Raw genomic sequence first — 15,696 nt, forward strand, 5'->3', positions numbered from 1 at the left:
TACAATAATGATTGTTTATTAAAACATAAAGTATTATTTTGTGTGGATGCTTACTAGTGCTTGCCTTTATACTACTGTACATCCCTGGAATGAAAGCTGCATTGGCAGAGATACAACAGAAGTAAAGTGACTGAGGAGCAGGAGTAAGAGAGAGCAACGTGGAAAAGAGAAAAGGAATCATGAGGTATTCCACTCTTGGCAGAGCATTCCTGTGCAGCTGATGAGTGTTTACCCAATGCCAGCTCTCAGGGTAATGCTGCTGGGCAATGCCAAGAAATCCCACTGAGGCTCCTGTTTCCCGACACCTGTCCCACAGCAGCATTTGAGGGATCAACCTGGCATTGTTACACACAGACACAGAGGGAAATGTCCAGTCTGCAAACCTGGCAACACATCCAAGGTTGAGGAATGGCTGTCAGATAAACTGAGAATCAAACATTTACTCTTCTGTGTGTTTTTTTTATGGAGATTTCTCAATGTCAGTGAACCTTCTTACCCGAGTGAAGTAAAGTGACAGAATGTTTTGGGGGTTTTTTTGGGTTGGTTGGGGTTATCCAACCTTGGTGAAACTCTACCAAGTCAGTAGCTTGTTATGTAATGAAGCAATGCACAAACCTGAGAACAAAATGCCAGGGTGTTGTAAACATTGTAAAGTCCTAAAGTAGAGAAAAAAGAAAGAAGTAATTTGACTGATTAGCACTAGCATATTCCTGGCTGGCTAACAGAATCATGTTTCTCATCCTTTGCGGTGCGACTGTGTCTGAATGCATTATGAAGGCAATTAAAGGAACAATCCCTTCAAAGTTGGACAGAATACAGGATTCACTCAGTGAAGTTATCAGCTGATCTTCTCCAGTAGAATCATATTGTGGAATTTACATTTATCTTTGTTCTTTTGATTTGCTTGCTGCTTCATTGACATATGGAGACTTTTAAATGCTGCTTGTATTTGTTGACCCCTAGAGATTAGCCACCTCTTTGGATCCGAATAAAAGAATAAAGTTCACTAGGCAGTTGAGGAGGTTCAGGGCAGACACAGACACAGGCTGACACAGACTTTTTGTCTCTTACTAAGTCGTTCCTCTGCTCAGACACAGTTCCTCTCTGTCTGTCAGGTCTGTTGCAGCAGAGTGACCAGGACACCGGCGAGGTGGAGACAAGAGAAATCGATAGGGAGTTAAATTGAAGAATCTGCGCCAATTACTTTCCCTGTTTCCTTTCTTTCTCCATGTGTGTGTCTGTGACAAGACGGCAGCAGCTCCCATTCTCTGCCATCCACTTCTACTGTTTTGCCAAGTATGTTTCATATGGATCACTCATGGGAATCCTCGAAGAAAAGAGAAGAACACAGGATCTGTTCTATTTCTCTCTTTTTTCTAGTTCTAGTCTTAGCTTGAACACATCCATCTAAAAATAAGTATTGTGCATATCACTATTCTAGTCCAGCCTCAAACCCAACCCTTCCTAATCTGACCTTCTCTTTTAAAGGTAGAGCGTGTCAATGTGTTTAGTAATTTCCAAAGAAGTGCACGCATATGCAAAAGTCAATCTGTGACAGAAAACTTCCTTGACAATATCTTGATTTTCAGCACTTTTGACGCCAAGTTAAAACACATTTTCAATGCACCAGTACATCTCCGTGCTACTGCTTCTTGGTTTTATGTGTCTGGTCCTCTGGTCCAGCCTGCTCCACCCCAGCCTGCAGGCTCATTACTCATTTCACACCAAGCAACGGAGCAGAACAATTCAGGATCACATCTATTTCAATCTGAAATAATCACCCTTGTGAAATCTAATAAATTATGCAGCACTCAACAGCTCTGCATTGGCCTCCTCCATATTATCAAAAAACTAAAGATGCCAGCACATTGTTCTCAAAATCCCTGCAGAACAAATCTACGCACGTCCTGTTCACAGGATCTTTGGACAGCGCCTTGGTCTGGTGCATTTACAGACAGAGATGACACTTCCAGACATTTTATCCATTTAATGTCAGTCTACCAACATGGTCCAGACAGAAATATCTCAACAACTACTGTCATGAAATTTTGAACCCATTAATGATGACCTTGTGAGTTTTCAACCCACCAGTGTTGGTTATTAAGCCAGCGTAATATGATGGTGGTGCAGTCTTTTTCCATTTGAGCAGAAGGGGTTGATGAGGCAACAGTGTAGAAAAAGAAACTGCAGTTTGGTTTACTGTAGTCTTTATGAATATGAGAGTCAGTATCACACCAGCATTTTAAGCAACTCTCATCTCTCCTCATGAAGGTTTTGGCAATTTGTCATTGGTCAGGAGAGGTTCAGTGCATATTGATGAAGGATAAATCAGGCCACTTTCTAACTGCCAAGGCAGTTCTGATATTTTTGAACCCAGTTCCTCTCCCCACTGCAGCTTAATGTGTTATCTGGACAGAGATGCAGCTGCATGGATTGTTTTGCATACAGTTTGATAATGCATATTCTTTTCATGGGTCCATTTCCAAGCATTTTTTTCATCAAGTTGTTTTGGAGCAGCCACAAGCAAAAAGAGAACGTTTTTTTCCTGCATCTATCAGAGAAGATTAGACTGGGCAATACAAACTTTGTCAGAGTTAAAATGCCAAGTTAGTGAGGGAGGCAGGGAACAGATAATCGAACATGAATACATACATTGTGTTTGTGAACTCATTCAATGTACTTCCTATTGAAAAAAACATAGATGATTAATCAGCTGTACAGAAAGTACCACACGTCTTGTAGTGTGAATCTATGGCTTTTTCCTGGGTGTCGTACATACTAGGGTAGAGCCACAATGAACTGAACTGAACTGGTATTTACTTGTTAATTTTTTGTATTTTTGATCTATATCAGCTTGACAAATCACAAGTAACTTGACATGTTATCCCTTCTACCTATGCATCTACCATCCTCACCTAAATAATCTCTTAAATGCCCTTTAGCACTCAGAGTACAATAATTCATTCATTCATTATTGTTTATTCCTAATTAGGGTCACAGGGATCTGCTGGAGCCTATCCCAGCTCTCTTTGGGTAAAAGGCAGGGGGGGTACACTCTGGACAGGTCACCAGTCCATCACAGGGCCTCACAGAACGTGTTTACCATTATTAGTTTTAACTTTAGAGAACTTACAGTTGGAACATTTACTTCACCCCAGCTTCAAAAACTTTTTTTCAAATTTTTGAGTCTCACAGAGCCATGTCTTTTTAGATTTGTTTTCATGTAAGTTTTATTTTGGATTATTCTCATGTTTGACAACTTTATTAAGAAACTCATTAACATTATTATTATTGTTAATCATAAAAAACAATGTCAATAAAATCTGTCTGTGAAACAGAGCTCTGTGTAACTTCAGTCTCACCTCTGATATAACCAGATCATCTAATAAAATAAAAGTTTATAGGATGATAATGTGCTGTATACTGTAATAATAGACAGTCAAGTATCTCATTAACCTTAATTTCTGAAACTTTACATTAGGAACCAAAACAGGTCACGGGGACCCAGCTGGTGTCCCTTGATGTCATGCAAACCAATATATTTTAATGAGCCTGAGACCTGGGGCCAGAAAATCATTTTCTTATTTGGGTCACAGGCTGAAATGTTGAATAACCTCTGCTATAAAATACATGGTATTTAATGGTATACTTACAGCCTACAGTCTCCCCTTATCACCCTGTGGCCAAAGAGCGGGGGCCTGTGTGTGGGGTTGAATTTTACAGAGCAGGGGTTACTCTGTGTAAAGAGGCCAGTGGAGATATGGTCAGTGATGAGTGTGGTCTATTTAAAGGCCCTCAGGGTTGGACACTATCTTTAATTCCTCAACCATCGGTTGGGGTGTTATCTGCTTTGCACACTACTGGGTGACTGCAGGTCACATACACAAAGACAGAGTCAAGTCGCCATATACGAACATAGCATTGCAGAATTTGTTCATGTGAGTTAATTTCTTTCAGTGACTACAAGGTCATCTTAGTACCTCAGTGCTTTCACCCATGTGATTATAAACTGCTAAGCTGAGAAAAATGTCTTCTTTTATATAAACAAATGTCTACATAATCAACATATACCTCCCTGCCCTTTGTCTTCAGCTAGAGGTTTAACAAGTGTTTCTTTGACATGGAGCAGTGCTGTAAACCATGCAGTGAGGCAAAGTGCATAATTTCAAGGCCCTCCTGAGTCATTATTCACTGTGCCTCGGTGTTTGGTACTATACATCACAGCAAACCAGACATTTTTGTTTGCAATATTTCTCGATTTGCAAAGTGCACTCTGAGGCAATTATAATAAAATCATCTGCGTGTCTTCAAGGGACAATGAGTAGTTTGTCTTGACTTTATCTGTTTGTACACTCAAACTGTGTGCTAACAAGGTATCAGGGAGAGGAAGGGCCTGCACACACACATATATGAGTGTGTCTTTGTGATGACAGGGAAATGAAGCAGAGGAGACTGAGTAGTGTGAGGGAAAAAGTGAGTCGCTGGTTTCTAATCTTGGAAACACTTAAAAGAGTCAGACCGTTTGGCTGTGGTCCAGAGCCCTCCCTCTTCAGCCCCCTCTCTGTTCTTCTATTTGGTTTATGTAAAATTGCAAAAGTGCACATCATAACTTTGCTTGTAATCTCTTAGTTAGTATCATAGGGTGTCAGTTTATTATTCAAAGCAACCGCCACCAAGCAAATGAGGACCAAACCAAAAGAAAATATCAGGAAATGCTGGAGAAATGCAGTGTATTTGTGCAATTGTGCAGAGTGCATTTGAACCAATTTGGAAAAGAGACGAAAAATGAAACCATCAACGAAATCATCAATATTCAAAGCACATTTGATCCTGGCACTTTAATACAGCTGTTACCTCATCAGCAAATGTCCTGTCAGGCTTTACAGGCACCTTGTCCCTGTAATTCACTACAATTACATTTTTAAAGATCTGGTCATTAATAGACGCTGGTTATCTGTCAAAGACCGGCCCCTAACAATAGAAGGGGTTTTATCAAATTGATTTGTTAAATTACCAATAGCATTCTAATATTTAAGTTAATCAAATAATTAATTAACCAGATGAGAAATAGCACAAACTTATTTAGTTTTTTTTTTTTTGTCTTGGTGTTTTGGTCTGTTGATTATTTTTGTATTGTGATTATAATAAATAATAATACAGCTTCAAAGTTAAATTTAGTTTTAATTTAACTGCAACAATAACAAAGAAGAAACACTTTTCAGGGACAGACAATAGGGATCAGTGATTTGCAGCTCATTCACGCTTCTTTCTGGTTGTGTAGAAATATAAGAGAGCCTGATAAGGATCATATTTATAATTATACTCACTGCAGAAGCTCACAAAGTGGGGTCACAGGTTGGTGGCAGATTCTGATATAGCTTCAATGAACCATTATCACATATCACAATAAATACATTGAGGGAAATTAGAAGATTAGTGTTTCACACATTCATTATCCCCTCTGTAGTTAACACCCTGACTACTGTAAGAACAGCAATTCATACTAATAAGCCTCAGAGAAAATCTATGACAGCACTACATGAGATTAAAATTTCAGTGTTGACAGCTGAGCACTGTATTTCATTATAAGTACAATGGAGGGGTCAGCCGCATACAGTAAATTGAAAGTCTGACTACATCAGACGTAGCTGTAGGAATATTCTGGGAAGCACGTGGCGCTGAGGCAGACGTTATGGAAGTCCTGTGAGATGCTGCAGCCTGAAAGAGCGGCTGCATTCTGTAATTGAGTTCAATTACACAGTGAACCGTGGGGGTGTGATGGAGGAGACAGGATATAATATAGTATGTACAGTACATCTGGGTCTACAGTGCTGAACAGCAGCTAGAGTACAGGAGCCACCGTCATTCAAGTCTCCTCCAGCATGCATCTTCCTGCAGGCTGCAGTTTAGCAGTTGTAAAAAGATAATGATATAATGATATGCATAATGTTAGAAATATGAAATTATAAAATGCTATTGCTATTAAATATAATATTTTATTTCATCATTTGATATTTCAAAAGGTTGTATTCAAAACTGTTGTAAATTCTATCAAACTACAAATAGATGGTTTTAACGTTATGTGAGTAAAATAACGGCATTCAAATAATAAAAAAAATATTATATATTATATATAAATATAAAATAGATGTTAACTTCCACTTTATGATGATTTGTATCACTCCAGATTACTGCATTTTTTTCTTAACGAAGACAGGATGCATATGCTGATACTGAATAACACAACTTCTACAATAATGCATTATTAATTTTTCTGTGGGAACCTGGACTATAAAGCCCATGTACTATTTACAGTATGTCTTATCTCCTTGTCCAGTCAACTCCAGCTATTTTTATACATTTACAATTAAAGTAAAGTGTAGAGTGTGAAAATGGTACAAAGAAAATCAAACAAAAGAGTTTAAACATATTATCCAACATACTAAATTAATTTTTTTAGGTGAATAAGACTTTGGATGCAGACAGTACAACAAAGATCATTACAGATATGTTTTCATCTCAAATAGTATGGAAGAACAAAATAAAACTTACCTGCTAAAAATGTCATGGATTATTCACAATTAATGATAATCATTATTTAACTACATTAAAAATCACTTGACTCTAAAGCTCCTTACATTTATATTATGGTGTCAAGTAAACCATTTATAGTATTTATAAGTGCTAAACAGCTTGGGTAGAAATAAAGTACTAACAGAAAACTTTCCAAAAAGTTTCACATAGAACACACAGATTACTAACATACAAAGCAACAGCAGACACGTGCATATGCCGAAAAACACACATACATACACAGAGCCCCGTACACACATACAGTATAATGGGTATCACAGCGCAGGTAGTTTAAATCTGACACCAGCATAAATGAATATGAAAGGATGAAATAGGATTAGCCTCTTTGCTATTGATTAGCTGGCCGTGTAATAATTAAAGCGGGCTGAGCCGCAGGGCTGCTGCAGTGTATATGTGTGAGTGTGTGATGAATGCCAAGGTCCCCAAACTCAAGATCCTTCCACTCAGCACAATCACAACCACCCCTCCTCCTGCCAGCACGACTACGGAGCAACCACCGCATGGTCACGCAAGACAGGGTTTAGTGTGTGTGGATGTGTGTTTGTGCATACTAGAATGAGTGTGTGTTTGAGAGACAGTCTCACCACATCTTTCACCACCACATCTACATCCATTTTTTACTGTAATGTTCTGCTTTTTTTCAGTATTGTTGTATTTTTGTGTAGGTATCAGTAGATTGAGGACTGATAATCCAAACTTGGAAATAAAGAAAAAAATATATAAAAAATTAAGAGCGCAAACTTTTACATTAGCACCTTTGCAAAATCGTATGCCAGGACCTTGTTTATGAGGGTGGATGAAAGAAACTGTTCATGTGCTGAAAGAGTTTTGATCTCTTACCTGGATTTTTTTTTTTTAAAAAAAGGAAATAATAATCAATCAATATAATTGCAGTTTATTCATTGCTGGATATTGGCAATAAGATCATGTTCAAAGAATCTGTTTCTGTCTCTGTCTAAGCATCTATGTGGAGGTCTATATCACTGATGCTATGTGTGTTGTATGCACACCACTAAGCAGTTAGGCTTCTATCTCCCTCCAGCGTAATCTCTTGATTTGTGGGAGTGACCCTTCTTAATTCGATGGAAGAGAATCGCTGTGAAAGCAACACTGAATGGATTTTCAATGCACTGCACCTGCCCTAATATGTTTAAGGATAACCTCGTCCTTCCTGCTGCACACACAGGGAACAGAGCAAAGGGAGGGGACAGATCACACCAAAGATATTGTACAAACTAAATGAAGTCATTGGACTGAATCAACTGATTGAATCCTTCCATTCTATATCCTCTTACCTTTCCCAGTCTCTGTAAATGTGTCTGTTCAATCTGGTGGCTCTGATCGGTATCCCCTCTATTGGCTCTGTCCCAGTGGACTCATCTCAGGATGTCTTCATTATGAGTCTGTTGCTAGATCTCACAGTGGCTGACAACAAAGCCTGTTAAACCTCTGATCCATCAGGCTGATACTCGGCTGTCAAGTAGCTTAGATTTCACATTTAAGAAAGCAGGCTGACACTTTTATTCATTGCTCAGGTTGGCTACCGATATGTACATCTGCAAACAAAAAGATCAAATCTGTTATTCTTTTAGTGTTTTTCTTCCGCTTTCACCTGGTTGTGTCACAGTCATGGGTTGCTGCTCAGGCTGAGGCGACCTGAAGCACAAGCAGCACTATGCGTGTGTTGTGACCGAGAGTCTGGTGGTGAGTGCCTGCTGAGGTCAGGGAGGATCCTACTTCTCTACTGGACCAAAGAGAGACAGAGAGAGAGGAGAGGAGGTGAAGGAGAAATGAAGGAGAAGAGAAAGCACAAGAGATTTAAAACAAGGAGTGACTGCACTAAATTTCACACAATAAAGGAGTCTATGCAGTTGTATAGACATTTACATGAATTGTCAAAAAAAATATATATATATAGAAATTACTTATGTTCCTAAATATTCACAAAACATTTTTCCTTCAGTTTTGGGGTTGAGGCTTAAAGCTCTGTCAGTTCCTGAAATATAGTGGTTTAAAAAAGTATTAGTGTGCATATACAGTGACAAGATTAATTTAAAGGGACACTATACACCAATTTCACACATAATGATCAGCGTACCCATCACAGGGAGTATATTGTACAGCTTCAGTTTTGACTATTTTGCTTTACACCTGTTTCCCACGAGTCCTTCAACTTAATGGAAATTGCAATACTAAGGAGTACAGGGGTTTAATTTAGTGGTTTTAATTTAGACCTGCACCCACAGTTTATTTCTGCTTTAAGCAGAGTATGTCTGAACTGCAGACCAGGTCAGACAAACAGTCAGACCACTCAGCCTTTGTGGGGATTCACCCTTCACCTCGTTTTTTCCCCTCTCCCCAGCTCTGCGACTCAGAGACATGGGGTTTGAACCCAGTGATTACATGGATCAACCTCTGCCCAGTGACTCAGACTGTCTTTGTTAGTAGTGATCGCAATAAAAGGATAAACGGCCCAAAGACCTGTTTATTGATAAGCACTGATGTCAGTTGCATGACTTCTTGTTTGTTTTTTTTTTATACCACCTTTAATATTCTGTATTTGATGTATCTTCAATGATTGCTGTATATTTAAAATGTAATTTTTCATCAGATTTTACATATTTCTTGTATCTTTTATTTCACTTTAATGTAGACTAATCTAAACAAATTTTATCCTGAACCAGCTTAGCAGAGGGTGGAAAATAATTGCTGGTCAGTTGAAAAAAAAAATGTTCAAAGTAAGAAATGCTTCTAATATAACTAATTAATAATAATTCTGTTTTACTGGATCACACCATGGTTGGTGTTATGCATATTACTTACTGAATTTAAATGCTTTAATCTTTGTTCTTTTTGTTATCTTTGACCTGTGGGGGGGGGGAAACTTACTTTCTTAAAAAACATATTTTTGCATCGTGGTTACGTTTGCAGCTAAATGAATTTCAGTGTAGTAGTTTTGCAGTAATTACGCATCATGTAGTGTTACCTATAAGACACATTATGTCACTGAGAAACAGGAAGAGATTTTAGGCCTGTTTATCCTTTTTATTTGAGCTCTGTGTTTCCTGAAGCCACAACAACCTCAGCTAATTGTCTCCAATTCCCTTCTACATTTACAATTCCATTGTGGTATAGCTGTTTTCTGTCACCATGATCAATGTAAAAGCAATAATACTTACCCCCAGTTAACAGTCAAGAAGTGTGTATAGCAGTGATACAAACAGTCTACACCAATACATTCTGCATCCTGTCTCCTCTGAGTAATAGCCTTTTAATTACAAAGAACAGGAAGAAATCATTGGCAATTTTCAGGGGGACAACTAATATCTCACAGTGGGGGTGATGGTCTGAGGAGAAGACAGTGGTGATGCTAAGTGGGCCCTCTAGTGCTCAATGTGGAGAGGAGCCTGAGCTTCTGTGAATTTCTTCAGCGAGAGACGGATGCTGAGATATCAGATGCTATCAGTACCAAGATGAGAAGTCAGCCTGTAAAGATGAATTTTTCTTCTTCTACACTGCCTCTAAAAATATTGCTCCCCACTTTTAAAATTATACTATAAGTATTATCAGTCCACTCTACTGTATCAGCAGTGAGTGCTCACTAAAGCAGATGGATACCTGGGACCAATTCAGATTTAAACAGGATTATTTGTGAAGCATTACATCACTCAACCATAAACAATCCTTCACTTTTACTTGTCACATTATCCACACCATGTAATGCACATGAGTGCCTGCTTCTCATAAAGGAATATTGTAAAGTTTCCCCCTGCCTACTCATTTCCTCTTTACACAGATAGAGCAATAACCTGAGTGGACTTCCGACGGTTACAATAAAGCTGGAGCAGTAAAACGATGATGTTTGATCCTGTCAGTGTGCCTGCTTCCCTGCAGTAGAAGGAAAAGCATTCAGATCTGTTACTAAATAAATACTCCAGTGCAAGTAAAATTCCTGCATTCAAATTGTTTCTTCAAGGAAAATAAACATTATCTCCACTACATTTAAGAGAGAAATGTTGCACTTTTTGCTCCACTATATGGATTTGTTTTGTAGCTTTAGTTACTGAATGTGGTTTTACATACAGAGTATATGACTAGTTAATAATCAGTGTTAAATTTAATAACCAATTGTGCATGAAATACCTACAATTAGCTACATGCAGACAAAGTTTATTATATCCTATATTAAAATGTATTAGAAAGGAGTTTTAGTTGTAATGTAATATTTTACTTTCACTTAAGTAACAGATCTGAACAGTTCCACACTGCTGCTTTTCTGTTTGTCTTTGTAAATGAGTGTGTGACTCCCTCTTGCTCTGTCTTATTCAATCAGTGTGTGTAGATGCATGTGTGTGAGGAGGCTACACACCATGCTCCTCTGTTTCTGTTCTCTGGCCTTGATTGTCCCTTCACAGTCCCTGGCCCTACATCACCGTCGCCCTTGTTTTTAGGGCCAGTGCTAGCATGGAAGTCGACAGAGCTCCACGGCCCATACAGCATGAAAAGCCCCCTCATTAATTCTGCAGAGAAAGACTCGATTACTGAACTCCGGACCCCTTACTGCTGAGAACAGCCTTTCCCTGCACACATTGATTTCTCCAGCCCATTCACCCCTCACTCCCCCTCTTGCTCTCTGTCCAGGCCAACTCAGCACACATGCTCTTGCGCTTTGAATCATCTGAATATCATAATACAGTGCAAAATGAATGCTAACTAGACAGCAGCTCCCACTTTGATTAATGAAGATACCGCACTGGTTCACAACAGCAGACTTGGCGCCTCGCAGCCGAAACCATAGATAACTGTTCAGTGGGTATTAATCATGGTTAACCAGGCAGCAGTTCCTTATAGTACAAATGAAGTAGCTTAGCGTGGACTTAGAGGTACAATGAGACCACCTACACACACACATTCTGTGTACTCATATATCAACACACACTGAAATCACATAATGGACAAGGTGAGCTTTTGAAGCCTGTTTAATTATGCGTCCGACAGGTCTGATGGTCTCTGCACAGAACAGAAGGCCAACAGCCTGTTCTCACCTTGTTGGACACTTTCTAACTCAGTTATTCTTTTGTTGTGGTTTTCTCCTGACTTTGCAGCCCAATTCAAAATATATAATTAATGTCTATTGCTTGCAGATTTGTATGGCTACATGGCTTATTTTCAGTAAGAGGCTGCAAAATAAGACGTATCTCCATCTGTGGAAAAACCCCACACTCATCAGGAAAGCTCCAAATCAGTGTGACTGTATTTTTTCTGTTTGACACCATAGTATATAAACAAAGATATGTACTTTGCGATGATGTTCATTCACAGACTTCCTGAAAAAGAACCCAATGCATGAGAGACTTGCACAGATGTAATGAGGATCCGTGACTCATTATTTTATTTTTTTTGTTAATGGCATTTCCACAACGACTTTACTATCCCCATGTCACACACATAGTTTCTGCACCATGTTTTCTTTTTGGACTCCTTTGTCAACCTCAATCCAGTCCATTCTGTCTCCAGATCTTCCCACTGACCTGTCTCCTACTCTCCTAACTCCCACACCCACCACACCTGTCCTCACTTACCTGATTAGCTCCTTCTTATATGTATTGCTATGGTTTCCTTGTTTCTTAGCATCATTGTTTGTTGTGGTCACCAGATCTTCTCAGCCTCAGTGTGGTTTCCACCTGTTTGTTGCATTTGACCCAGGATTTACCTGTGGGTTCTGGATTTGTCTGTGTACCGACTCATCTGGACTCTGACTAAGCCTCTGGTCATTCCTGCCTGATACACCTGCTCACCTGGACAGTAGGTAAGCTTTTTGTCTTTCCCTTACTGTTAATAAGTCGGCAGCCTGTTGCTCTTTCTGGAAGTCTACATTTGGGTCCTACTGGTGTGTCCCGACATGTAACCCCTTCATGTGTCTTCCTGATACTGGGTATTAAAAAATACTTATGTGTAAGGTGAACATATTTTTAGACTCACATGAGGTTACCAGACAGTAAATGTAACCTGTGTACACACTTGGCTAAGAACATAACTATTGTCAAAATGTCAGAAAACCTTGATACAGGTTTCTTCATTGGACTCTAGTCTTAGAAAGATTTTTCAGGAATCCAAAAATTTGTGACACATCTTTTGAGTATTTTACTGAGCCAGTAAAGGTTTATTAAGCATAACCTGACAGCCATGTTTTTACACTGTGAAATCAAGGCAAAGATGAAACACTGCACACAGGCCTCTTACAGTGAGTGACACATAACAACAAATGCTAGATAACAGCCCCCTCCAGTGGTGACACTGGTGAAGTACCTCAAATAAAGCCATTTTAATACAACGCCACAACAATGATGCATAACCAACTTTCATGATCACACAGCAAAACCCATTTTAAATAAGAAGAAAAAACAAATGAACGTACTTTGCATCCACCATACATCATGAATAATGACAGGCCCTATGCTTAATGTTCAGAAGCACTCTGTCTCATTTTCATATATAAAATGTTTTTGAATTTTTTTACTTTCATGGATTTTATTAAACCTTTTTTATATTGTCACATTTTTATGCCAGGAGTGTTGCCAGGAGTTTATGCCTACATCCTCTCACCTTTCAGCCAATTACAATTACAGTTGATTCACTAGTTCTTCATTTGATGCAGAGTAAGCTCATCATCCTATCCACCTTGTATCTAGTATAACATACAGTACTAATCCCCAGCTTAACTTTGTACACTCCCTTTCCCCATCTAAACACCAAAATCCCAAATATGATTTAAAAAAAACATGAAACAAAATCAAAGACAACCAAAGCAAAGAACGTATGTCCTGCTCTCTAAGAAAGTGATGTAAATGGGCTGGTGGGGAGGGATTTTGTCCTTTTTAGAGACTGGAACATATAGTGATGATATCTATCTGTAATGTTTTCGGTTGTTCAGTACCAGCACACTGTCATAGGGTTGTGATCTGGTGTTCTGTATTTAAGGGCAAAAAGTGCTGACACTGGCTTGGCCATGGGACCAGAGCTCATAGTGTGTATATGTGTCATGTTGGTTGCATTGTAGAAGGACAGCTTCAGGCATGAGCAGTTTAAGTAAATCCCAATCTTTCGAGGACTGTCTGCCAAGTCTAGCTCTGTGTTTATATTTGAAGTACAGGTGGTAAATTTTTGGCCATCGTAACTCAGGAAATGATCTTCTATCCCTAGGCTCCAGTAGTCTCTGTGCCCAACATCCACCTCCCAGTAATGATGCCCTGAAGAAAACTCATTGACACTGTATACAGAATATATCTTGCTGACTGGAGTTCTAAATGAGAGGGGGGACCCAAAGTACAGGTTGTCTGTTTGTGAACCATGAAAAGAGCTGGAAGCAGATTGGCCAAATTGGAAGGAAGTGTGTTGTGTTTGTTTGTTTTTGTGGGTACAAAACAAACTCCGGCCATCGCCAGACACAGTTAAATTTGCACTGTCTCGTTTGAGTGAGAGCAGTTCTGCTCTGGGCTGGATTACCTGAAGCATCTCCTTCCAGACAAAGAACTGAAGGTGACTTTCATAAGGCCCCATAGAGACAGAAGGGTTCACCACTTGGAGCTCAATTGCTCTGGATCTGAATAATTGCTCTGGAGCCACCATGTTATTACCCTCAGTCCAGCTCTTTAAGAACACCTCTGGATCTTTAACTTCCAGAACTGATGTCGCTTTAACCTCCAGCTCTCTGAGCTTAGACAAAGCTGACTCCATAGTGTTTAACATCTCACTCATTTTCTCTACAGCATCTTCCTTTTTGACTTGTAGCTCGTTCTTTATCTCATCTTCTCTCTTTCTAAGAAACTGGTGCATCTCCTCAAACTGTCTGTGGATTTGGATCATCAGCTGCTGAGCCTTGTCTTTGGTTTTGGTTATCTCTTCCTTCTGAGTGTTGACCAGGCTCTCTGTAGTGAGGATATCACCACCAATGTTCTTCAAACCATGCACCAGCTCCTGTCTCAGAGAGGCAGCTGCTTCTTTGACTGGTTTAAACTTGTGTCCTTCGTGCCTCTCACCATCGCGGCATATGATGCAAACTAACTGCTGATCAGTGACGCAGAACAGTTTCAGCTTCTCTTCATGCTCAGGGCACAGATCAGCAACCTTTGAAATCAACAGACCAATCTAAGTTAAAACACTACCATAGAAAAAGAAGGGAAGAAATGAACAAGCATGATTTCACAGGTCCCCACCCCCTCGCACAAGGCCCGACATAATAAACATCATGCTTAACTGGCCACATAATCGCAGCTCATTGCGTGTCCTTCCTTATAAACAGCACCTGCATAACGTTTACCTCGACTTTGTCGCGGTTCTTCTTCTCTGCTTCTTTAGCCTTTTCGGCGAGGCTTCTCAGGATGTGGCTGGTGGGAAGACATTTGACGTCTATTGAAACATCTGTCCTACAGTGCGGACACTGCTGCTTCACGCTCAGAACATCTGTAATGCACTGTCTGCAGAAAGAGTGTCCGCACAGGAGATTCACTGGGTCAGTGAAGAGAGTCTGACAAATGGAACAGGTCAGATCCTCGGAGTAAAAAGCAGACGCCATGGCTGAAGTTTAGTTTGCTCTTTGCTCTACCAGACTCGCTGACTTGGCAGAAAGTGACTTTCATTTTCCCGGAAACGCCGCGCCCCACGCAGCACGTACTGCGGTGATCCCTCCCATTTTCTGCCTGATATTTATCCCTAATAACAATACACCCCCCTGCTCCCCTTCCCCTTCGCTGGGGAAGGGGAGCAGGGGGGTGTATTAATGGGGGACCATTAAAGTCTCAGAGAAACCTGGATCGGTCTAATGTCACCCTCTAGTGGTCAGATTTAGAAACTGCGAGTTGGGTGACATTTAGAGGTTTATTTTTATTTATTTATATATTTTACTGCTGGGTCATTTATCTGCACAATTTTAAAAGTTTTTACCATGTACGACATCCAGCTCATCACATTTAATCTTACTAATGCATCCAAAATACTTAATCAGGATCAACACTGCACAAAATGGCTTAAAGTCTGACTCCTGACTTCAATCAAGTCATAGAGAATAATTTAGGAATTTAAATAGTACTTTCTTACACAGCT

General features: G+C 39.6%; 2 protein-coding genes across 2 annotated transcripts in view; one reads left to right on the plus strand and one right to left on the minus strand.

Moving 5' to 3' along the window:
- The first annotated feature begins 12,265 nt into the window (after window positions 1-12,265).
- Window positions 12,266-15,696, plus strand: part of slco4a1 (solute carrier organic anion transporter family, member 4A1) — a 28,244-nt gene continuing 24,813 nt past the window's right edge. Inside the window, exon 1 of the mRNA XM_026333189.1 lies at window positions 12,266-12,403. The gene's annotated coding sequence lies outside the window, so the exon portion shown is untranslated. The remainder of the gene's footprint in view (window positions 12,404-15,696) is intronic.
- Window positions 12,728-15,309, minus strand: LOC113146003 (zinc-binding protein A33-like). Its single transcript, XM_026333191.1, has 2 exons — window positions 14,915-15,309; window positions 12,728-14,721 (listed from the first exon to the last, which is right to left on the minus strand). Exons 1-2 carry the CDS (start codon window positions 15,167-15,169, stop codon window positions 13,525-13,527), a joined length of 1,452 nt encoding a protein of 483 aa, XP_026188976.1. The 5' UTR covers window positions 15,170-15,309; the 3' UTR covers window positions 12,728-13,524.

This window comes from Mastacembelus armatus, chromosome 7 (genome assembly GCF_900324485.2).
Source record: "Mastacembelus armatus chromosome 7, fMasArm1.2, whole genome shotgun sequence".
NCBI classification, from domain to species: domain Eukaryota; kingdom Metazoa; phylum Chordata; class Actinopteri; order Synbranchiformes; family Mastacembelidae; genus Mastacembelus; species Mastacembelus armatus.

Coding starts and splice junctions, on each gene's coding strand:
- LOC113146003 (XM_026333191.1), bottom strand. CDS start 15,169: ATGGCGTCTGCTTTTTACTCCGAGGATCTGACCTGTTCCATTTGTCAG. Junction 14,722..14,914: donor AGAACCGCGACAAAGTCGAG/GTAAACGTTATG, acceptor TTGATTTCAAAG/GTTGCTGATCTGTGCCCTGA.